The 24109-nt window shown below is 40.9% G+C and overlaps 4 protein-coding genes across 4 annotated transcripts; all 4 read right to left on the minus strand.

Moving 5' to 3' along the window:
* Positions 1–20: 20 nt before the first annotated feature.
* Positions 21–3368, minus strand: LOC112567149 (cytochrome P450 2U1-like). Its single transcript, XM_025243715.1, has 4 exons — positions 2969–3368; positions 2144–2671; positions 1086–1526; positions 21–717 (listed from the first exon to the last, which is right to left on the minus strand). The coding sequence occupies exons 1-4, from the start codon at positions 3318–3320 to the stop codon at positions 524–526; spliced, it is 1515 nt and encodes a 504-aa protein (XP_025099500.1). The 5' UTR covers positions 3321–3368; the 3' UTR covers positions 21–523.
* A 5510-nt stretch (positions 3369–8878) lies between these two features.
* LOC112567155 (cytochrome P450 2U1-like) lies at positions 8879–12450 on the minus strand. The gene is made up of 3 exons (XM_025243726.1): positions 12169–12450; positions 11015–11455; positions 8879–10573 (listed from the first exon to the last, which is right to left on the minus strand). The coding sequence occupies exons 1-3, from the start codon at positions 12425–12427 to the stop codon at positions 10359–10361; spliced, it is 915 nt and encodes a 304-aa protein (XP_025099511.1). The 5' UTR covers positions 12428–12450; the 3' UTR covers positions 8879–10358.
* Positions 12451–12564: 114 nt separating this feature from the next.
* LOC112567161 (cytochrome P450 18a1-like) lies at positions 12565–13591 on the minus strand. The gene is made up of 2 exons (XM_025243732.1): positions 13143–13591; positions 12565–12694 (listed from the first exon to the last, which is right to left on the minus strand). The coding sequence occupies exons 1-2, from the start codon at positions 13495–13497 to the stop codon at positions 12642–12644; spliced, it is 408 nt and encodes a 135-aa protein (XP_025099517.1). The 5' UTR covers positions 13498–13591; the 3' UTR covers positions 12565–12641.
* Positions 13592–17321: 3730 nt separating this feature from the next.
* LOC112567145 (cytochrome P450 2J6-like) lies at positions 17322–22196 on the minus strand. Its single transcript, XM_025243707.1, has 4 exons — positions 21821–22196; positions 20861–21388; positions 18967–19407; positions 17322–18554 (listed from the first exon to the last, which is right to left on the minus strand). The coding sequence occupies exons 1-4, from the start codon at positions 22170–22172 to the stop codon at positions 18340–18342; spliced, it is 1536 nt and encodes a 511-aa protein (XP_025099492.1). The 5' UTR covers positions 22173–22196; the 3' UTR covers positions 17322–18339.
* Between the last annotated feature and the right edge of the window lie 1913 nt (positions 22197–24109).

The following is a 24109-nucleotide window of genomic DNA, read 5'->3' on the forward strand; positions in this document are numbered from 1 at the left end:
TCTATTAAATCACTAAAAAATATCTTGACATTCTTTATTCAAATACAAGTTAATATTGATATTAAATTCAACGTCTTACTAAACGTGATGTATATGAGGAAGAGTTAAAGAAACAAAGAGACGAAATCGTTCGCATGCAACTAGTTAAAAAAATACTTCACATGCAGTAGAAGTTACTCGTATTTTGGCAAATTAGTATTTAATAGAATAGAATAGAACCAAAGGGCGTCCCATTAATTGTTTTAAAATAATTTTAGTGTGCTCTAGATATGGAGCGTGTTGGGCACTTCAAATGTTTTGCCATTGACTAAAGCCAAAACACACTGAATCGGCCTTTCCAGGTCGACTGTCTGTGTTCTCTATGTGTAACATAAGCATAGAAAAGTAGCTGAGACTGTCCCACGTTAATAGATGTGCTGCAGCCATGTATACCCCTCTGAGTATAAATAAAAAGGAAATGCGATGTATGTTAGTGCCCTCTAGGACGATTAAAGCGGCTCCATCACTGTTTTTCTTCAAATGTTTATTTTCCAAGACACATCCTAGGCACAGCTCGAACCTTGAAAGGTGCAGGACGATAGGTTAGTGCCAGCACACCTTGCAATGGTGGAAGTTCTCCAGTTTCGGGAGGCAGGAATTGGAAGTGTTGTACCATTGTTGACAGATATAGAAATAATTCCATTCTGGTAAGCGCCTCACCAATACAACTGCGCCGACCTGTACAAAAATGGTTTTTATCACATTTATTTTCAAAGAATTTCATGAAAAAATTTCCAGACTAAAGTTTTCTCATGTGTATACTACTTGTCAGCAGGCGAGTTCTGGGTCGTCATCAGTGTGCCCTTTAACCTCAATTATTTCACCAACTCCAACTGAAGAGCTTTATCTGTGTGAGACTTTTTGGAAGCTTTACACTGTTCAGGTACTTTCTTCGTTCACATAATTCGAATCCTAACATAGCCTGCCCGATTTTTATAACATAGAATTTTGTCACACAACATGATACGCGCGGATTTATGCCTGTAGAAGTCAAGAAGAAATTGTCCATAAATGTTTGAATGCAGTCTGAAAAATATATAACTTACCCAAAGAGAAGGGAATCAACTCTTCGGGTCTCCACTGCTTGCCGTCCTCTCCAATGAAACGTTCAGGTCGGAATCTGTCGGGGTCACCCCAGGTCTCCGGATCGCTCATCACAGAATGCAGGTTGGGGATGACTAAAGTGCCCTTAGGGATCGTGTATCCGCCAAACTCCACGTCACATAGGGTGGCATGTGGGAAACTTAGTGGCAAAGGGGTGGCGTAGCGAAGAACCTCCATGATGACAGCCTCCATGTAAACTAACTGCGATCTATCCTGTATGGTGGGCGCTCGCTCTGTGCCGACAACTCTGTGGATCTCCTCGTAGCACTTGTCCTGCACGTCAGGGTGGTGAAGGAAGTAAACCAGAGCCCACAGGATAGTTGTAGAAACCGTTTCCGAGCCGCCTATAAATACGTCGAAGGTTGTCTTAAGGATATTAACATCTGCAAAATGCAAATACATGTGTAACTTTTATAGTTCTTTGTGGTGATCAACAAGTGAAGATGAATAGTTATTTAATACGTCTTTTGAAGTTACGTTTTATTTGTTTGGTTCTGGGAAAAAGGTATTTGTACATATAAACAAAAAGCATCGGTCTTTTGTTCAAGAAACGTTTGTGTCTTTAAGATTGTTAAACTTAAGTTGCATTCTGGGAATGTTTAAACTGCGCCTCGTCATCAGCTTTCGATCAAGACTCATACAGACATCTGATGTTGTGAGTGCAAACTCAACTTCTGCAAGGGTGTAGGGTGTTGCTCATTGATGGTAGGCATTTGAGCCGACCTTAGCCTTCCACTTACCGAATGCACCTGGGATGTCCATTTTGTTACTACTTCAACATGGACATGTGAACGATTTTCTGTTAGCTGGGATGTCTTGGTGCAAATGTGGATATTTCTAACTAGTCCATAATTGGAAAAAAGAGTAGGTACCTAAAGTAGTTCATTGATTTATGAATAAAAACTAAAAATCGTAGAAATCTATTCCTAAAAATTCAACTTATGATCTCACATTTGATGTAAAATTGTTTAAAATTGAAAAAATTGGAATAGGTATTTACTGTTGATGTGAGGTGATCCTGACTGACTGTTGCGATGATGATGTATTTCTCTGATGTAGGCACCAATAAAGTCGTCCACTGTGCCCTCGTCAGACCTGCGGTAGTGCTCGTCTACAAAAGGTTTAATAAGCTTATACAGCATAACCTGCATGTTGTCTACAACTCGTTTCAAGTTAAGGCAATCTCCAGGCAGGTGTCGTAGGAAAGGCATGACAGTGAGTGCGGCACCCGCTCCCCAGTCGTTAACAACGACTTCCACCAGATGAAGATAATTTCTAAAGACGTCGTCGTCATACTCGAAGCGTTTGCCAAAGACAATGGAGCAGATGTTGTTGGACATGCTAACTTTGGTGAAGTGGCTCAGATCGAGCGGCTGACCCTGGCTCTCGGATATGACCCTGATGTACTCTTTAATTTCTTCTTGGATCTTTACCGCCAGCACGTTTTTGCCCATCCCTAGCTCACGTAGAATTTTTATAGCAACTTTTCTTTGGTCTTTCCACACCGCACCAGAGGTGTCAACAACGCCTACGAAAATTAAAATTGTATTACAACAATTTCCTTGTTTCCCAAGAGGACCGTGATTAATGAATAGTATTATATGCATAGTAACTTATTTTTTATCATCTTTGTATTTCTCTTGAAAGTCTAAAGAGATATTTGAATTTGAATTTTGCTTATGTTAAAAAATCGAGATTATACGATTAAAACTGTCACCACATCGATAAATGCTTAAATCTCAAACAGTCTAAAATGAAACTTGCATGATGACCCACTCGTTTGAAACTATTTCATAGCTGAAATCTTTTAGGTTTTTAAACTTGCCTTTGCTGTCGGTTATTATGTCATTTACATAAGTCTGAGGCCTGTCGGAGAAGACGTCGGCGTTTTTTACCAGCGCGTCCTTGATGACCTTGTAGCCGTTGAGCACCACCACCAGCTGGCTGCCCAGGTACAGACTGAACACGTCACCGTACTGTCGTCGCCATGCTGCGAACTGCTGCCGAGTATCTTTCTTCATCATCAGCAACAGGTGACCCAGCAGTGGTACAGCCAGCCAAGGTCCTGGAGGTGCACCTGCAGGTCGTCTCACGGAAAGCCACCACAACAACGACAACACGCCAACGCCTAAAGCAAGGCCTGTGTTGATGTCGAGCATTTCCAGTAGAATTGCCATGGTGCTCTGTTAGCTGTCTTTTACAACGACGGCAGCTTGAGCTCGAGCCTGACACAGCATTAAAGAGGATACCAAGAGTGACACCTGTTATATGAGAGCCAAAACAGGCCACGCCCCTGTTAGACGACTAAACGTCGCTAGATTTGGGCGTGCCACGCCTTTGTTCTGACAATCATATGCTGGCAACACACACACTAACAAACAAACCACACTTTGCTGATGCTCGTCGAAGGTGGGCGTGTCCACCGTCACATCTGGGTCAGCGCGTCTTCACTTTCCTACCTGTGGTCGCTCTTGCTATCCTCTTGGATTGAATCTCGAGGGCGGTGTACCAGGGTGTGCGCGTGCGTTACGCTTTAGACTGCCACACCTCTACAACCACTGTCTTCCATCTCCGTCTATAACACCTGTAGACATGTCGTCACCGATAGAAAGAGATTTGTGTTTGTATTCAAGTCACCTTGGTAATATTAGACTGCTTGTATGTCAATGTATGAGTTGTGTCTGTGGTCCGCAGTTTGCAGACGACATTTTTGTTTCTGTCATGTTGTGCTTATTTATTTATTATTTGTTAGTTGTGCTAGTTTCATGGCAGATCTTGCATACCGAAAATGCAAACGTGTTTTATTGAGATATGAGAGAATGATGGAGGAAAGGTAATATTAAGGCAACAGGGGAGGTGGGGTGAAAGGTCATTGATGGGTGTTGGATTCCAGGGAGCAACGATATTACTATCAGCAAAGTAGTTTTGTAGCTTGTAGTCTGCACTTTCTTTTTTTTTTTTTAACCTATTAATATACACGTCTCACATTCTGTCGTATGGGTGTGTAAAGTAATAACAGGTAGGTATGGCAATAGACTGACTTTGCTCACCACCAATCTTTCAGCACAGACCTCCTGGCATATGACAGACTCCATCTTGCTGTCGTATTGAAGCGATGATGAACTCGTACCTTGACAGTTGTTTAGTCAGGGTCAGGTATGCGAGGAACGCTAACAGTTGGCAGCTTTGGCTTTCATGCAGAGATAATAAATTTGTACACTTCCATCTTCCCCACCAACTTTCTGTATTCTGAAAGTTTTATTTTAAAAATGTCAGCAACATTTTTCTGGTAATTGGTTTTTTTCTTACCGCTTTCACCTGTACTGGTTTCCGTTGCTGCTTTTTGTCTTACTGAGTGTGTAGAACTGTATTCGGTGTAGTCAACATGTAGATGTAACATTCGTTCAGTCACTTTCTGAAAACAATTATTTTAAACAGGTTGCACTTCGAGGTAAAAACAATCTTATTGAAGAACACTGACACATTGTTTTGTTTGTTTTTTTCCTTTTTTTTCTTCATCATTAAATTATACCTGAAGAATACCGTGAAATGATTTACAAGAAATTTTTTTTAAATCCAAAGTCTCCTTTCACCACACACTTTTGTATTCTAGTTTTACCCAAGTTACTTCATTGGCCTAAAATTACACCAACCTGTAGCTACAGAATGCCCTGCGATGCAAATGCTGTTAAAATGAGCGACCTCCAGCCAGACAATTGGAAATGTCCTGTTCATCTGCTCGAGAACAAAAAAAAAAAATCAACCATCTTTTATGAGCCCATCCAACTATGTCAAGATGAGGGACACCAAAATCACCTAACCGCCAACCATCCGTCCGTCCGTTCGTCCGTCCGAAGTCTTGTATTCGTCGATTCAGTAGACGTGACTCTTGATAGACAAATCACAACTGTCGGTCAGTCGTCCAGTTATGAGCAACAGCAACATATGGCCACAGGAGTTTTAGTTATTGTACAGCAAAAACAACGTAATGCTCTCCTTTTCTATATCCGCCATCTACCCACTATTGAGTGCCCACGATGTCAACATTGCATGCATCGTTCAGATTTTCGTCGCCTTTAGAACACTGTGTTGGTTTGAATTGTTATAAATAAGTATTTGTCTTTTAGTTTGTAAGGTACTGAACCACTCGATAACGAAATGAAGGTGATTTGGGCAGCTTCAAGCAATCGATTTGTTGTGTGTTAAAAGAACACACATTTGTCTTGTGCAAGTGTGTGATTGAGCCACCCGTACCGTGACAAACACTCTCCCTCTCTCTGTAGACGTTGGGCGGGCGTTAGAAAGATCAATGTCTACAAAATCAGTTTTTTTGTGGACTCTTACTACTTCTTTGTACTTAAGTAGTTACCTAGCTTAAGCTAAACAAACATCCAAGGTTTGCATTAATCTGGGCCGAGCCATTAAAGTCCCCGCATCCCAGAGGTCACTTGAAGTTCTTTGCCAAAGACCTGTCACTACAGTTCCACGTCGTTACGTGTCAACCCCATCCACAGCACGAGTGCACCATATACCTGTCGTCTCCCCAATGGCCTCCCTTGAAGAACGACTTGATTGATGACTGACAAAGTGATGACTGCATAACAGTAGGCAGACATTTTTCGAAAGGGTCCGCAATTTCCCGTGATGATAGGCATGCGCTATCGGGAGACTCATAGCAGCTTCCGTCGGGCCGCCCATTCCGTTGGCGTCTAAGAGAGACAGAGACGATGAGATTGTCCTTTCTTGCATCAGCTGTGCAATGTTTGAACACTACGGTGTGAGAATGAAACTCGATAATATATGTATCTTAATTGTCTGTGTGGAATCAATGTGTTGTGATGTTCTCCATTGTTGTTGTGCTGTGTTAACCCTTGTTTCATCATAAGCACTGCCACTGCTTTCTGGCATAAAGTCTTATTTAAAAATGACACATGTCCACACTCTCCTCTCATTGTAGTGTGTTAATTCTTTGCCATCATGCCATTTGCATCATAGAGATAATGTCAGGGACCTAGTCAGAGGGCTCGAATTGAGTGCACGTGTGCGGGCGAAAGTCGTGAGTGATGAGAGGTTTTGGAATGTGTACCTGTTTGGTGTTAAAGAAGAAGGAAAGAAAAGGTGTGACTGGAGAGGGAGAGAGCGGCCAGCGAGGAGAGATTGAGGTAGAAAGCAATGGGCGAGAGGAGGTGAAACTGGACGCTTAATGGAGGGGAGGCAGATAGTGTTTCTGGTGGAAGCGAGAAGTCACTGCCGTGGCAGTGGTTTTTAGAGAGAAAGGGATTTGGAGAGAGGTGGGGAGTGTGTTTTAAGGGAGAAGGAGTTGGGACACGGAGGTGGACGGATGATTGAGGGTAGAGAGCCATTGCCTAGACTGTGTGCCTCACTAGTGTGTTAGAAACTGTGTGAGTGGATTTTGGTGATTGTGCAAGAACCATTGCCAAGACAGTGTGCTTGAATAGTGGGTCAGAGATCGAGTACATTTTAGTTTGGAGGTTGTGTTAGTCGAAGTGTCAGTGCCCAGACAGTGAGCTTCAATAGTAGATTGAGAAGAGTTGTTGTGATTGTGCTAGAAGAACTAGTGCCCAGACAGTGAGCTTCAATAGTAAATTGAGAAGTACATTATATTTTTGGAGGTTGTGTTGGTCTAAGTGTCATTGCCCAGACAGTGAGTTTCAAATAATAGATTGAGTAGAAATCTTGTGATTGTGCGAGAAGAACCCACCAAGACAGTGAGTTTGAATAGTGGGTCAGAGATACAGTGGATACTGGTGGTTGTATTAATCGAAGAGCCATTGCATAGACAGTGTGCCTGACTGGAGCTGAAGAATTAAGAGCTTTTGTGACTGTGTAGTTTCATAGTGAGATTTTTTTTTTTTTTTTTTATTAATAAACGTAGGCAGATTCGTACAGGCAAATCATTTTGTTTTATTGAGAGAAAGAATGCGCAATTGTCCGACTCACCTGGTGTGCATCGAGAGGGTGTGAAAGAGAGACGCTAGCTGTGTCGTGACAGATAAATAATCCTTAATCTTGTATCCGTATAAAATGGCTGGTCTTGTGTTCATTGCATGACTGGCACACCTCTGAGTTACTTCATCTTGCCTTAATCTACCTCACTGCCTCACAGACAGCAGCAAAGACCAACTACAGCAATCCTTTTATTCTGCCTACATTTTCCTTCAAAAAATAAGTTTAAAAAATTAAAACGCTTTTATTTTGAATGTACTAAAAAGAGTAAAAGATTTTTTCCTGAGGTCTAGGTATTTTCTTAAATCCTATATCTTAAAATATAAAACTGTAAGGGGCCATTGAGTATTCCTAGTTCAAAGAGTACTCCCCTTCCCCCACTCCACCAGATTTCTCCGAAGACCGCCAGGTGACCGGTCCTAGGTGGTAAAACAGAAAAGCCTGACGACAGCCTCACCCTTCCATCTCCCCCTCTCTCCAGGGAGCCTGTATGCCCTAAGGTGACAGGTCCTGCCTGCTTGCTGCTTGGTGACTCGCACACACAGTATTGTAAACAATTGTTTTAAAAGACTGTAACAGACACCATTCTCAGTGATTCCTCCTCGTGTACCCGTGGTATGTTAAGGTGTAAAGGGACTTAGGATTTCCATAAATAATAAGCCTGGCTTACATGACAGTGAAATGATATTCAGCAAACAGCAAATCTCAGCGACAGTCAAGTTTATTTCCAAAAAAAGAAGAACAAGCAGTTTAATTGGTTTTGTCATCGATCCATTATACAGACATGGCTTCATATACTATTCACAGATGTACTAATACAAGTTGTATGTTATCTTAAATATAGGATACAATTCTACACAGTCGCCTACAAAACACTTTTATACATCTCTATACCTAAGAATAACTTTCACAAACATTTCGGTCATTGTTTGTTTTTTTTATTTATGATGTGACCATATATCTTACTGAAGATGTTTCCAAATGAAATTTCTTTATAGTCAGGTTTGTCTACATCCCTTTATTTGCTGAGTAGTTAAATTAACGGTTCCATGTGTCGCGTGTCAGCGATTGTGCTGTCATCCTTGTATGCCTCCAATACTCAGCTGGTCCATCGTTGGGTGTTTTTCTTCACGCTTTTGCGCCCTCCCCCACCCCACCCCACACACTTTTCTTCTTTTCTTCGTCTTCCATCTTAGCGCGCGCACAGCTTCCTTGACGCGTCAATTTTCTTTTTTCCTTCTTTGACGTCATGGGCAGTCGTCATCAAGTAACAGACGGTGCTAGACCGTGGCCCTGACGTCAGAGTTTTTCATTTGTGTCGACCGATCTGCCACAAACCCTTTGGGTAAGTAGAGATCCATTCTTTCGGGTTCCACACCATTCCAGTCTGTAAGGGCCTTTGGGTGGCGGTGGAAGTGCAAGTGAGAGAATCCTTTTATGTTCAAAGCCATATTCAGATGTTTGCATGCAGGACTTGTACCTTGTTAGGTTAACGTTCGTGATTGCCGGGTCGCCATGCTTGTAGCGCGTACTCGTTTCCCGTTGTATGGATTTGTGTAAGAACAATATTAGAATTCGAGCGAATCTTGTGACTAGTCCGATGGTTAGATATATATGTCTATGTGAAAATATTGTTTTAGAAATTGAGCAGTTTCAGGACACGCCTGTTGATTGTATGAATTGTTTTATCTACAGGCTTTTTAGTTTTTTCTCGTTTCTCTTCACTCTTCCTCCTGTTGTTGTTTTTGCTCCTCCTTCGTGTCACCGTGTCTTCACATCCTTTGTTCGAGCTGCTGTCCGTCATCGTGTCGAGCGTCCACCAGAACCATCATCATCTCGTCGGCGCGTGAACCGACTTTATTTTTTTAAGTTAATAAATAATGTTTCTAAGTTTTCAAAGAACGAACTTTTTTGGTCCACCTCCTTTACTATACTTAAGATATCTGTGGCATCCATATTTTACTAAATGTCACGACACCGTGAAGTGTGACTCTCGATTTCTTTCTTCCAAACACACCCGCAGGGCCACACAAATACGCGTTCTTTCACACCAATACTAAAAATGACTTGCTAGCAGACCGCCTTCTCTTACTAAACAAAAAAAAAATTACATAGAAAAAGTTCTCACTACGATCTGTAACCTTTCTTCAAACAGATAATCCGGTATAGATAATCTTCCGTTCATTAAGAGCAGTTAGAAGTCGATACGCTTCCATCTTGCACAATGTCAACGCACATGTAATTATCCAATACTTCCTCACACAGATAATCCAACGCGAAACTAGGATTTAGAATATCATCAGCTGCGACTACAGCTAGAGTTGTGATGCTAGAGGATGTTTAAATCCTAGTTAATGATCATGTCCTCACTGAGTTATACCAAATAGAGCAATAAATCTTCTAGACTTTCAATGTCACTAACTATTCACAAAATATCTCACCAAATCATTTTCATAAATGTTATTTCCTACTACTTTATTTGTAAGAAACATTTTGATTGTCTTCAAAACGATTTTCAATTATTGTTGAAATTCATGAACAATTCTTTACTTTAATTCTTCTGCTTGTCGTTTGTCAGATTTATACAAGCTCTTCTTTCTTTTATCCACAAACTCTGGTTACTGATTTTTGTTGTTGGTAAATGTACATTATAAGGTCTGTCTCTACATTCTTAATCATTTTTTTTTTTACATTCTTAATCATTCTTAATTTTTTTTTATCAGTTGGCCACCTTTAAGAGACCTTTTTTAAACTGGTAAATAGCTGCATTGATATCCGAGTCAATCAAATATAGAGTAGTATTAAAAGAATATTTGTATTATTAAACGTCTAACTAAGCGTGATTTATATAAGGAAGAGTTAAAGAATTAAAGTGACAAAAAATGAGCACGCATCTGCTTACAAATACTTCATATGAAGTACAAGCTATTTTGTCAAATTAGTAATTAGTAGAATAAAATCGAACCAAAAGTGGCCCCACTAATTGTTTAAAAATATTCTTAGTGTGCGCTAGACACGGAGCGTGTTGGGCCCTACAATTTTTTGACTAAAGCCAAAACACATTAGGTCGAGCTTTCTAGGTCGGCAGTCCATTTTCTCTACGTGTAACATGAAAGTCATTGAAAAACAGGTGAGACTGTGTCCCTCTTTAATAGATGTGTTGCAGCCATGTAAAAACTTTGAGTGTAAATAAATAGGAAGCTGAGATATGTGTTTTGGTGCCCTCTGAGACGGTCAAGTCGGCTCCATCACTGTTTTTCTTCAAATGTTTCTTTTCCAAGACACATCCTAGGCACAGCTCGAACCTTGAAAGGTACAGGAATATAGCTGAATCCAAACAAACCTTGCAATGGTGGAAGCTCTCTAGTTTCGGGAGGCAGGAATTGGAAGTGTTGTATCATTGTTGACAAATATAGAAATAATTCCATTCTGGCAAGAACCTCACCCATGCAACGGCGCCGACCTGTACAAAAATTATTTTTATCAAATGTAATTTCAAGTCGAGAATTTCATTAAAAAAATTCCAGACTAAAGATTTCTCATGTGTATACCAATTGTCAGCAGGCGAGTTCTGAGGTCGCAGCTTAACACTATCCCGCCGTCATCAGTTTGCCCTTTAACCTCAATTAATTGATTAGTTCTAAATTAAGAGCTATAACTTTTATCTGTGTGACACGTTTTGAAAGCTTTACAGGTACAGGTACTTTCTTCATTCACATAATTCGAATTAAACCATCCATTGTCAGATTTTTGTAACAAGGAATTCATGTGGGGTTACATAGAACTTTGTCACACAACATGATACGCGCTGATTTATACTTGTCTCCAATAGGACGACACAAAAAGTCGAAAAAAAACTTGTCCATAAATGTTTGAATGCAATATGATAAAATTTATAACATACCTGTAGAGAAGGGAATTAACTCTTCGGGTCTCCACAGTTTCCCGTCCTCTCCAATGAAACGTTCAGGTCGGAATCTGTCGGGGTCACCCCAGGTCTCCGGATCTCTCATTACAGAATCCAGGTTGGGGATGACTAAAGTACCCTTAGGGATCGTGTATCCGCCAAACTCCACGTCACATGGGGTGGCATGTGGGAAACTTAGTGGAAAAACGTTGGCATAACGAAGAACCTCCATGATGACAGCCTCCATGTAAACTAACTGCGATCTATCCTGTATGGTGGGCGCTCGCTCTGTGCCGACAACTCTGTGGATCTCCTCGTAGCACTTGTCCTGCACGTCAGGGTGGTGAAGGAAGTAAACCAGAGTCCAGAGGATAGCTGTAGAGGTCGTCTCCGTACCAGCTATAAATACGTCGAGGACTACCTTAAGGACGTTAATATCTGCAAAATGCAAATACATGTGTTACTTTTATAGTTGTTGTTTTTTTGTAATTAATTAGTAAAGATCAATAGTTCTTTTATACTACTTTTGAAAATACATTTCATTTGTGTGGTTTCGGGGTGGGGGCGAATATTAGACATATAAACAAATAAGCATTAGTCTCTTAATTAAATAGCATTTTTCAGCTTTTCATATTTAAGTTGAATAAGGGAATGTTAACGCTACGCCTCATCATCAGCTTTAGCTCAAGGCTCATTCAGACAATTCATCTTGTGAGTGCCAACTCAACTTCTGCAGGGAATTAGGGCGTTGACTAAGATGAATAGATGGTTCAGCGCACATTCTAGGTGTCTGAGACCCACTCTATTCGTCGGTTTTCCTGACCAAATTTACCCACCCTTCCTGCTCATTGATGGTAGGCGTCTGAGCCGACCTTGGCCTTCCAAATACCGAATGCACCTGGGATATCCATATTGTTACTACTTCAACATAGACATGTGAACGATTTTTTGTCAGCTGGAATGTCATGGTTTAAAAGTCGAGTATGAAAACGGCATAACTAACTAACTATTCAATGATTGGAAAAAACAGGGACCTAGAAATAATTCCTTGATTTATGAATCAAAAATTTAAATCTTAGAAATTTATCCGTAAAAATATACCGTATAATCCTAAATTTACTAAAATTGAACACATCGGAACAGGTATTTACCGTTGATGTGAGGTGATCCTGACTGACTGTTGCGATGATGATGTATTTCTCTGATGTAGGCGCCAATAAAGTCGTCCACTGTGCCCTCGTCATACCTACGGTAGTGCTCGTCTACAAAAGGTTTAATAAGCTTATACAGCATAACCTGCATGTTGTCCACAACCCGTTTCAAGTTAAGGCAATCTCCAGGCAGGTGTCGTATGAAAGGCATGACAGTGAGTGTGACACCAGCTCCCCAGTCGTTAACAACAACATCCATCAGCCGCAGATAATTTCTAAAGACATCGTCGTCATACTCGAAGCGTTTGCCAAAGAGAATGGAGCAGATGTTGTTGGACACGCTAACTTGGGTCAAGTGGCTCAGATCAAGTGGCTGACCCTGGCTCTCGGATATGACCCTGATGTACTCTTTGATCTCTTCTTGGACTTTACCGCCAGCACGTTTTTGCCCATCCCTAGCTCACGTAGGATGTCTATAGCAACTTTCTTTGGTCTTTCCACACCGCACCAGAGGTGTCCAAAACTCCTAAAAAGAAAAAAAATTGTCTTACAACAATTTCCTTGTTTCCCAAGAGGACCGTGATTTATGAATATTATTATATTTGTCACTGTGGGTGTGTGCGTATGCATAAAAAGTATAATCACGTGCCTTCGTGTAACGTCGCATTACATATATAAATATACAACGCTTTGAGTCTTTGGAACCGAGAAACAGTGCTTTACATATTCACTATACATATACATAGACAGCATAGTAACTCATTTATTTTTATCATCTTTGTATTTCTCTTGAAAGTCTATAGAGATATTTGAATTTGAATTTTGCTTATGTTAAAAAATCGAGATTATACGATTAAAACTGTCACCACATCGATCAATGCTTAAATCTCAAACTGTCTAAAATGAAACTTGCATGATGACCCACTCGTTTGAAACTATTTCAGAGCTGAAATCTTTTAGGTTTTTAAACTTGCCTTTGCTGTCCGTTATAATATCCAATATAAAACTATTAGGCCTGTCGGAGAAGGCGTCGGCATTTTTTACTAATGCATCCTTGATGACTTTGTAGCCGTTGAGCACCACCACCAGCTGGCTGCCCAGGTACAGACTGAACACGTCGCCGTACTGTCGTCGCCATGCTGCGAACTGCTGCCGAGTATCTTTCTTCATCATCATCAGCAGCAGGTGACCCAGCAGTGGTACAGCCAGCCAAGGTCCTGGAGGTGCACCTGCAGGTCGTCTGACGGAAAGCCACCACAACAACGACAACACGACAACGCCTAAAGCAAGGCCTGTGTTGATGTCGAGCATTTCCAGTAGAGCTGTCATGGTGCTCTGTTAGCTGTCTTTTACAACGACGGCAGCTTGAGCTCGAGCCTGACACAGCATTAAAGAGGATACCAAGAGTGACACCTGTTCAATGAGAGCCAAAACAGGCCACGCCCCTGTTAGACGAGTATACGTCGTGGCGCGTGGCACCTTGATGTCACATCCCGTTCAGACTGCGTCTTCAATTTCCTAGACGAGTTTGTGGTCGCTCTTGCTATCCTCTTGGATTGAATCTTGGGGCGGTGAATACGATGTGCGCGCTTGCACGTTACGCTTAGAACAACAAGTAGACTGAAATCTTCCTTTAAACATCCTCTACAATGTTCGCCATTTCTGTCTTTAGCCTATTCATCTCTCAAGTCTATAACACTGTAGAAACTGTGTGCGTCACTTGATATTGAACAAACGAGACTTGTGACTTTGCATATTCAAGTCATTCCCTTGTCCTAATATTACACAGTATCAACCGGCCTTTATTGTGGGTTACTCTTGCAGACTTGCTGACATAGCATGTAGTCATTCGCTAAACCAGGGTGGGCAATTATTTTCCCAAAGGCCGATGAGAAACTGGATGTTCTAGAGGGCCGGACTATATAGTTAACTCAGTTTTACCCAATACTGTATATATATCAGAGACAGGAGGCGGGCGGATCGGCCCGCGGGCGGCGTTTGCCCAGGTCTGCGCTAAACCATGGTAGGCTTAACCGGAAGTTCTGAGGTCCCGAGCCTCGTTCTAGCAGTTAAGTGAAAAAAATCGTCTGCCATCGGTCCAGGGGATCTACGTTCATGGTAAAACTCTAAGCACCTTTCATGTTGTGCTTATTTATTTATTATTTTGCTTATTTATATTATTTATTATTTGTTAGTTGTGCTAGTTTCATGACATATCTTGCATACCGAAAGTGCAAACATGTTTTCTTGAGATATGACAGAATGAAGGAGGAAAGGGAATGTTAAGGTGAAAGGTCATTGATTGGTGTTGGTTTCAAGGCAGCAACGATATTACTAACAGCAAAGTAGTTTGTAGCTTGTAGTCTGCACTTTCTTATTTTTAACGATTAGTATACGCGTTTCACATTCTGTCGTATGGGTGTGTAAAGTAATAACAGGTAGGTATCGCAATAGACTTTGCGCTTTTAGGTTAGCGTGTAACCAAACGGAAAGTTTAACTGAAGGTGAAAGTGTGAGAAAGGTTAATATTTTGTCAAAAAATTGGTCAGAACACTAGTCAGTGAGGCGTAGGCACCACCAATCTTTCAGCACAGACCTCCTCGCATATGACAGACTCCATCTTGCTGTCGTATTGAAGCGATGACGAACTCGTACCTGGACAGTTGTTTAGTCAGGGTCAGGTATGCGAGGAACGCTAACAGTTGGCAGCTTTGGCTTTCATGCAGAGATTCTAAATTTGTACATTCCATCTTCCTCACCACCTCGCTGTATCCTGGACGTTTTATTTTTAAAAAAGTCAGCAACATTTTTCTGGTAAATTTTTTTTTTACCGTTTTTACCTGTACTGGTATCCGTTGCTGCTTTGTGTCTTACTCAGTGTGTAGAACTGTATTCAGTGTAGTCAACATGTAGATGTAACATTCAGTTCAGTCACTTTCTGAAAACAAATATTTTAAACAGGTTGCACCTCGCGGTAAAAACAATCTTATTGAAGAACATTGACACATTGTTTTGTTTGATTTTTTTTTTTTTTTTTCCCTTCATCATTAAATCGTTACCTATAGAATCATGTGAAACGATTTACAAGAAAATTTTATTTTATTAATCCAAAACTTCCTTTCAACCACACACTTTCTGTTCTAACTTTACCCAAGTTACTTCAATGGTCTAAAATTATATCAACCTGTAGCTAGAGAGTGCACTGCGGTCCAAATTCTGTTAAAATGAGCGACCTCCAAATCGGACAATGGGAAATGTCCTGTTCATCTGCTCAAGAAGAAAAAAGAAAAAAAAATCATTTTTTATCCGCCCACCCAAGTACATCAAGATGCTGGACACCAACATCACAGTCTGTCCGAAATCTTGCATTCGTTGTTACTGCAGACGTGACTCTTGATAGACAAATCACAACTGTCGGTCAGTCGTCCAGTTATGAGCAACAGCAACATATGGCCACGGAATTTTAGTTATTGTGTATTGTTATTGAATACTCTCCTTTTCTATATCCGCCATCTACCCACTATTGAATCATTTAATCAGTTAATTTTGGCTGGGACGAGGTACTGTCGCCTCTCTTGATGAGGAAGAATAGCCTCCCCGGACCATTCCTTGCCTTTGGTCCAGCTCCCAGCAGCACTTGGGCTAAGAGAACCGTTAAGGACTGTGACGTCACCGTGGAGTACCTCTGCTGTGACCCCGGAAACCACCTCACCGACACGGCCAGTGTGTACTGTCTTCGAGTGTGGTCAGTTACGAGGAGAAACCAAATTATTCTCGGGGAAGGATCAACCGTTTCTACGGGAAGTGTATTTGTGTTATTAGGATTCTAGTTGGCTGGAGATGAGGAGTGTCTGGTGCAAGTGTGTTGTAAAATCATCCTTACCGTGACACATACACACTCTCTGTCAAGGAGGGCGTTAGAAAGATCAATGTCTACAAAATCAGTGTTTTTGTGGACTCTTACTACTTCTTCGTACTTAAGTAGTTACCTAGCTTAAACTAAACAAAGGTTGACATAAATGTGAGCCGAGCCACTAAAGTCCTCGCACACTGAGGTTACCTGAAAGTTCTTTGCCAAAGACCTGTCATTACAGTTCCACGTCGTCACTTGTTAACCCCATCCACAGCACGAGTGCACCATATACCTGTCGTCTGCTCAATAGCCTCCCCTGAGAGATGAATCACGCGCAAGCCTCCACCCACCAACCCATCTTTCCCACTCTCTTCCACGAGACAGCAGCGAAGTGTGAAAAATGTCTATATTAATGGCTGACAAAGTGATGACTCATAACAGTAGTTAAGTAACAGGCAGACAATTTGGATTCAATTCCTCGTGATGATAGGCATGCGCTATCGGGAGAGTCATGGCAGCTTCCGTCGGAAAGTTCATTCCGTTGGGCGTCCAAGAGAGACAAAGACGATGAGACTGTCCTTTCTTGCATCAGCTGTGCATTGTTTGAACACTACGGTGTGAGAATGAAACTCGATAATAATGTATTTAAACTGTCTGTGTGGAATCAATGTCATTTCGATTGTTGTTGTGCTGTTAACCCTTGTTTCCTCATAAGCACTGCCACTAATTTCCTTCTGGAATAAACAAAGTCTTATCTTACAATGCCTGAGGTCCACACTCTCCTCTCCCTGCAGTGTGTTTTTTCCTTGCCATTAGCTTTTATTTTGAATGTACTAAAAAGGGTAAAACTTACACACCTAAAACTTATGCCCTAAGATGACAGGTCCTGCCTGCTTTCTGCTTGGTGACTCGATCGCTAACGCCGCATTTTGTAAACAATTGTTTTAAAAGACTGTAACAGAGACTATACACTGTGATTCCTTCTCATGTAACCGTGGTGTGTAAAGGGACTTTTTATTTTTATTTCCATAAATAATAAACTTGGCTTACATGACAGTGATGTCTCCATCCATTTCTTCGCTAAGTGGTTAAATTAAAGGGTCCATGCATGAACTCAAAGAACTGTCTTTACCATTTATTTTTAAGGACATTACTAAAGCTTCTAAGTTTTCAAAGAACTAATCTTCTTGGTCCACCTGCTTTAAAATAGCTTAAGATATCTGTAGCATCCATATTTTACTAATGTCACGACACCGTGAAGGGTGACTCTCGCTCTCTTTCTTCCAAACACAACCACGTGGCCTGAGCAGATCTTTTTCCCTTTATTAGGCAAAACAAAATTACATAGAAAAAGTTCTCGCTACGATCTGTAACCTCTCTTTAGACAGATAATCCGGTATAGACACTCTTCCGTTCATTATTAGCAGCTAGAAGTCGATAGGTTTCAAACTTCTTCCGCGATGTCAACGCACATGTAATTATCCAATTGTTCTCATACAGATAATCCAATGCAAAAGTAAGATTTAGATGAGATGTTCCTACGACTACAGCTAGAGTCGTGATACTAGAGGGTTACTGAATAAATCATTTCCTTATTGAGTAAATACAAAATGAGCTATAAATCTTCCAGACCTTCAAGGGCACTAACTATTCATGAAATAGCTCACCAAATCATTTCTATAATGTTATTTCCTACTACTAGTTTTGTTAGAAACATTTTGATTGTCTTCAAAACTGTTTTCGATCATTGATGAAATTCTTGAACAATTCTTTACTTTCATTTTTCTACTTATTGTTTGTCAGTTACGAGCTCTTCCTTCTTTTATCCAAAAAAATTGATTACTGATTTTTGTTGTTGTTGACTGTACATAACAAGGTCTTTCTCTACATTCTTAATCGTGTTTAACTTTTATCAATCGGTCACTGTTAAGAGACCTTATTTAAACTGGTAAATAGCTGCAGTGATATCCGAGTTAAACAAACATAGAGTAGTATAAAAAATATATTAAAACTCTAAAAAATATCTTGACATTCTTTATTCAAATACAAGTAAATATTGATATTGTTTAAAAATAATTTCAGTGTTCCTTAGAGATGGAGGGTGTTGGGCCCTTCAAATGTTTTACCATTGACTAAAGCCAAAACACTTTGAATCGGCCTTTCCAGGTCGACTGTCTGTGTTCTCTATGTGTAACATAAAAAGCAAAGAAAAAGTAGCTGAGACTGTCCCTCGTTAATAATGTGTTGCAGCCATGTATACAGCTCTGAGGAAACTGCGATGTATATTGGTGCCATCTAGGACGGTCAAGTCGGCTCCATCACTGTTTTTCTTCAAATGTTTCTTTTCCAAGACACATCCTAGACAGTGCACGAACCTTGAAAGGTGTAGGACAATAGGTTAGTGCCAGCACACCTTGCAATGGTGGAAGCTCTCCAGTTTCGGGAGGCAGGAATTGGAAGTGTTGTACCATTGTTGACAAATATAGAAATAATTCCATTCTGGCAAGAACCTCACCCATACAACTGCGCCGACCTGTACAAAAATGGTTTTTATCACATTTATTTTCAAAGAATTTCATGAAAAAATTTCCAGAATAAAGTTTTCTTATGTGTATACCACTTGTCAGCAGGCGAGTTCTGGGTACGCAGCTTAACACCATCACGGTCGTCATCAGTGTGCCCTTTAACCTCAATTATTTCACCAACTCCAACTGAAGAGCTTTATCTGTGTGAGACTTTTTGGAAGCTTTACACTGTTCAGGTACTTTCTTCGTTCACATAATTCGAATCCTAACATAGCCTGCCGGATTTTTATAACAAAGAATTTATATGGGATTACAAAGAACTTTTTCACACAACATGACACGCGCGGATTTATGCTTGTAAAATTCAAGAAAAAATTGTCCATAAATGTTTGAATGCTGTATGAAAAATATATAACATACCTGTAGAGAAGGGAATGAACTCTTCGGGTCTCCACTGTTTGCCGTCCTCTCCAATGAAACGTTCAGGTCGGAATCTGTCGGGGTCACCCCAGGTCTCCGGATCGCTCATCACAGAATGCAGGTTGGGAATGACTAAAGTGCCCTTAGGGATCATGTATCCACCAAACTCCACGTCACATGGGGTGGCATGTGGCAAACTTAGTGGCGAAGGGGTGGCGCAGCGAAGAACCTCCATGATGACAGCCTCCATGTAAACTAACTGCGGTCTATCCTGTATGGTGGGCGCTCGCTCTGTGCCGACAACTCTGTGGATCTCCTCGTAGCACTTGTCCTGCACGTCAGGGTGGTGAAGGAAGTAAACCAGGGCCCACAGGATAGCTGTAGGGCCCGCCTCCGAGCCGCCTACAAATATGTCGAAGGTTGTCTTAGGGAGATTAACATCTGCAAAATTCAAATACATGTGTAACTTTTATAGTTCTTTGTGGTGATCAACAAGTGAAGATCAATAGTTATTCAATACTTCTTTTGAAGTTACGTTTTATTTGTTTGGTTCTGGGAAAAAGGTATTTGTATATCTAAGCAAAATGCATCGCTCTTTTGTTCAAGAAACGTTTGTGTCTTTTAAGTTTGTTAAACTTAAGTTGCAATCGGGGAATGTTTAAACTGCGCCTCATCATCAGCTTTCGATCAAGACTCATACAGACATTTGATGTTCTGAGTGCAAACTCAACTTCTGCAAGGGTGTAGGGTGTTGCTTATTGATGGTAGGCGTTTAAGCCGACCTTAGCCTTCCAATTACCAAATTCATCTGGGATGTCCATTTTCGTTACTACTTCAACATGGACATGTGAACGATTTTCTGTTAGCTGGGATGTCTTGGTGCAAAATGTGGATACAGTGGAACCTCGGTTAACGAACTTAATCCGTTCTGGAAAGCTGTTCGTTATCCGAAATGTTCGTTATCCGAAACAATTTTTTCCATAAGAAATAAAGGAAATAGATTTAATTGGTTCCCAGCCCCTGTTGACTCGCTAATATTTGAAAGTTACAGGCTATATAGGTATTTTTTAATGAGAACAGTTATAATACAATATAATGGAGTTAAATAAACATAAAAACATTAACGAAGCATTTAAACATCAGAAAACTTGCCGTTTTGACGGCGTCGTTGGAAGCAGGTTTGGGGAGGAAGAGGTGGAATTACTGCTTTGATTCCCCCTCCATAAGCACACGTAAGATTATTAAAATCGGGGATGACTTCCCTTTTCTGTAGCTTTGAGGTTAAAGGAAAAAACTCGTCCAGTGTCTGTTCCTTCTGTCTTTTTTGTAAAACTCTGCGGTAATACGACATCACATTACGACAGACGCATGCCACCTTCATACTTTGAAATCATTTCCTTTTTCAGTTCATTTGTGGGCAGCTTCCTTGTCATTACCTCACTACTATTAATTGCTCTTAATCTTCTTTGGAGCCATGATTGAGGATTATCTTACTAAAATAAAGCACAAAAATCACTAAATAGGAAAGATGCGCATAGATAAGGAACGACTGATCGTAACTGTGTCTCGAGCGCGAATGATTACATGCTGGTCGGTCACGTGTGGTTTACGTGGCTGTTCGTTATCCGAAATTTTGTTCGCTATCCGAGACAAACTTTTAACGAAATTTTTGTTCGTTAACGGAAATATTCGCTATCTGAGGCGTTCGCTAACCGAGGTTCCACTGTATTTCTAACTAGTCCATAATTGGAAAAAAGAGTAGGTACCTAAAGTAGTTCATTGATTTATGAATAAAAACTCAAAATCGTAGAAATCTATTCCTAAAAATTCAACTTATGATCTCACATTTGATGTAAAATTGTTTAAAATTGAAAAAATTGGAATAGGTATTTACTGTTGATGTGAGGTGATCCTGACTGATTGATACGATGATGATGTATTTCTCTGATGTAGGCGCCAATAAAGTCGTCCACTGTGCCCTCGTCATACCTGCGGTAGTGCTCGTCTACAAAAGGTTTAATAAGCTTATACAGCATAACCTGCATGTTGTCCACAACTCTTTTCAAGTTAAGGCAATCTCCAGGCAGGTGTCGTAGGAAAGGCATGACAGTGAGTGCGGCACCCGCTCCCCAATCGTTAACAACGACATCCACCAGATGAAGATAATTTCTAAAGACATCGTCGTCATACTCGAAGCGTTTGCCAAAGAGAATGGAGCAGATGTTGTTGGACATGCTAACTTTGGTGAAGTGGCTCAGATCGAGCGGCTGACCCTGGCTCTCGGATATGACCCTGATGTACTCTTTGATTTCTTCTTGGACCTTTACCGCCAGCACGTTTTTGCCCATCCCTAGCTCACGTAGGATGTATATAGCAACTTTTCTTTGGTCTTTCCACACCGCACCAGAGGTGTCAACAACGCCTACGAAAATTAAAATTGTATTAGAACAATTTACTTGTTTCCCAAGAGGACCGTGATTAATGAATATTATTATATTTGTCACTGTGTGTGCGTATGCATAAAAAGTATGATAACATGCCTTCGTGTGACGTCCGTATTACATATATAAATATACAACGCTTTGAGTCTTTGGAACCGAGAAACAGTGCTTTACATATTCATTATACATATGCATAGTAACTTATTTTTTATCATCTTTGTATTTCTCTTGAAAGTCTAAAGAGATATTTGAATTTGAATTTTGCTTATGTTAAAAAATCGAGATTATACGATTAAAACTGTCACCACATCGATCAATACTTAAATCTCAAACTGTCTAAAGTGAAACTTGCATGATGACCCACTCGTTTGAAACTATTTCATAGCTGAAATCTTTAAGGTTTTTAAACTTGCCTTTGCTGTCGGTTATTATTTCCCTAACATAACTATGAGGCCTGTCGGAGAAGGCGTCGGCGTTTTTTACAAGCGCGTCCTTGATGACCTTGTAGCCGTTGAGCACCACCACCAGCTGGCTGCCCAGGTACAGACTGAACACGTCACCGTACTGTCGTCGCCATGCTGCGAACTGCTGCCGAGGATCTTTCTTCATCATCAGCAGCAGGTGACCCAGCAGTGGTACAGCCAGCCAAGGTCCTGGAGGTGCACCTGCAGGTCGTCTGACTGAAAACCACCACAACAACGACAACACGACAACGCCTAAAGCAAGGCCTGTGTTGATGTCGAGCATTTCCAGTAGAGATGTCATGGTGCTCTGTTAGCTGTCTTTTGTAACGACGGCAGCTTGAGCTCGAGCCTGACACTGCATTAAAGAGGATACCAAGAGTGACACCTGTTATATGAGAGCCAAAACAGGCCACGCCCCTTTTAGACGAGTAAACGTCGCTAGATTTGGGCGTGCCACGCCTTTGTTCTGACAATCATATGCTGGCAACACACACACACTAACAAACAAACAACCACACTTTACTGATACTCGTCGAAGGTGGGCGTGGCCACCGTCACATCCGGGTCAGCGCGTCTTCACTTTCCTACCTGTGGTCGCTCTTGCTATCCTCTTGGATTGAATCTCGAGGGCGGTGTACCACGGTGTGCGCGTGCGTTACGCTTTAGACTGCCACACCTCTACAACCACTGTCTTCCACCTCCGTCTACCCGTCTACAACACCTGTAGACATGTTGTCACCGATAGAAAGAGATTTGTGTTTGTATTCAAGTCACCTTGGTAATATTAGACTGCTTGTATGTCAATCTATGAGTTGTGTCTGTGGTTTCCGCAGTTTGCAACGACATTTTTGTTTCTGTCATGTTGTGCTTATTTATTTATTATTTGTTAGTTGTGCTAGTTTCATGACAGATCTTGCATACCGAAAATGCAAACGTGTTTTATTGAGATATGAGAGAATGATGGAGGAAAGGGAATATTAAGGCAACAGGGGAGGTGGGGTGAAAGGTCATTGATGGGTGTTGGATTCGAGGGAGCAACGATATTACTAACAGCAAAGTAGTTTTGTAGCTTGTAGTCTGCACTTTTGTTTTTTTTTACCTATTAATATACACGTCTCACATTCTGTCGTATGAGTGTGTAAAGTAATAACAGGTAGGTATGGCAATAGACTGACTTTGCTCACCACCAATCTTTCAGCACAGACCTCCTGGCATATGACAGACTCCATCTTGCTGTCGTATTGAAGCGATGATGAACTCGTACCTGGACAGTTGTTTAGTCAGGGTCAGGTATGCGAGGAACGCTAACAGTTGGCAGCTTTGGCTTTCATGCAGAGATAATAAATTTGTACTTCCATCTTCCCCACCAACTTTCTGTATTCTGAACGTTTTATTTTAAAAATGTCAGCAACATTTTTCTGGTAATTGGTTTTTTCTTACCGCTTTCACCTGTACTGGTTTCCGTTGCTGCTTTTTGCCTTACTCAGTGTGTAGAACTGTATTCAGTGTAGTCAACATGTAGATGTAACATTCGTTCAGTCACTTTCTGAAAACAATTATTTTAAACAGGTTGCACTTCGCGGTAAAAACAATCGTATTGAAGAACATTGACACATTGTTTTGTTTGTTTGTTTTTTCCTTTTTTTTTTTCTTCATCATTAAATTGTTACCTAAAGAATACCGTGAAACGATTTACAATAAAATTTTATTTTATTAATCCAAAACTTCCTTTCAACCCACACACTTTTGTATTCTAGTTTTACCCAAGTTACTTCATTGGCCTAAAATTACACCAACCTGTAGCTACAGACTGCACTGCGATGCAAATGCTGTTAAAATGAGCGACCTCCAGCCAGACAATTGGAAATGTCCTGTTCATCTGCTCGAGAACAAAAAAAATCAACCATCTTTTATGAGCCCACCCAACTATGTCAAGATGAGGGACACCAAAATCACCTAACCGCCAACCATCCGTCGGTCCGTTCGTCCGTCCGAAGTCTTGTATTCGTCGATTCAGTAGACGTGACTCTTGATAGACAAATCACAACTGTCGGTCAGTCGTCCAGTTATGAACAACAGCAACATATGGCCACAGGAGTTTTAGTTATTGTACAGCAAAAACACCGGAATGCTCTAATTTTCTATATCCGCCATCTACCCACTATTGAATCCTGTCAGCAGTAGATTTTTGGCGGGGACGAGGTAGAAAATGTCCTCAGTCCCGGGATACCGAAGGAA

Source organism: Pomacea canaliculata, linkage group LG6, assembly GCF_003073045.1.
Source record: "Pomacea canaliculata isolate SZHN2017 linkage group LG6, ASM307304v1, whole genome shotgun sequence".
NCBI classification, from domain to species: Eukaryota; Metazoa; Mollusca; class Gastropoda; order Architaenioglossa; family Ampullariidae; genus Pomacea; species Pomacea canaliculata.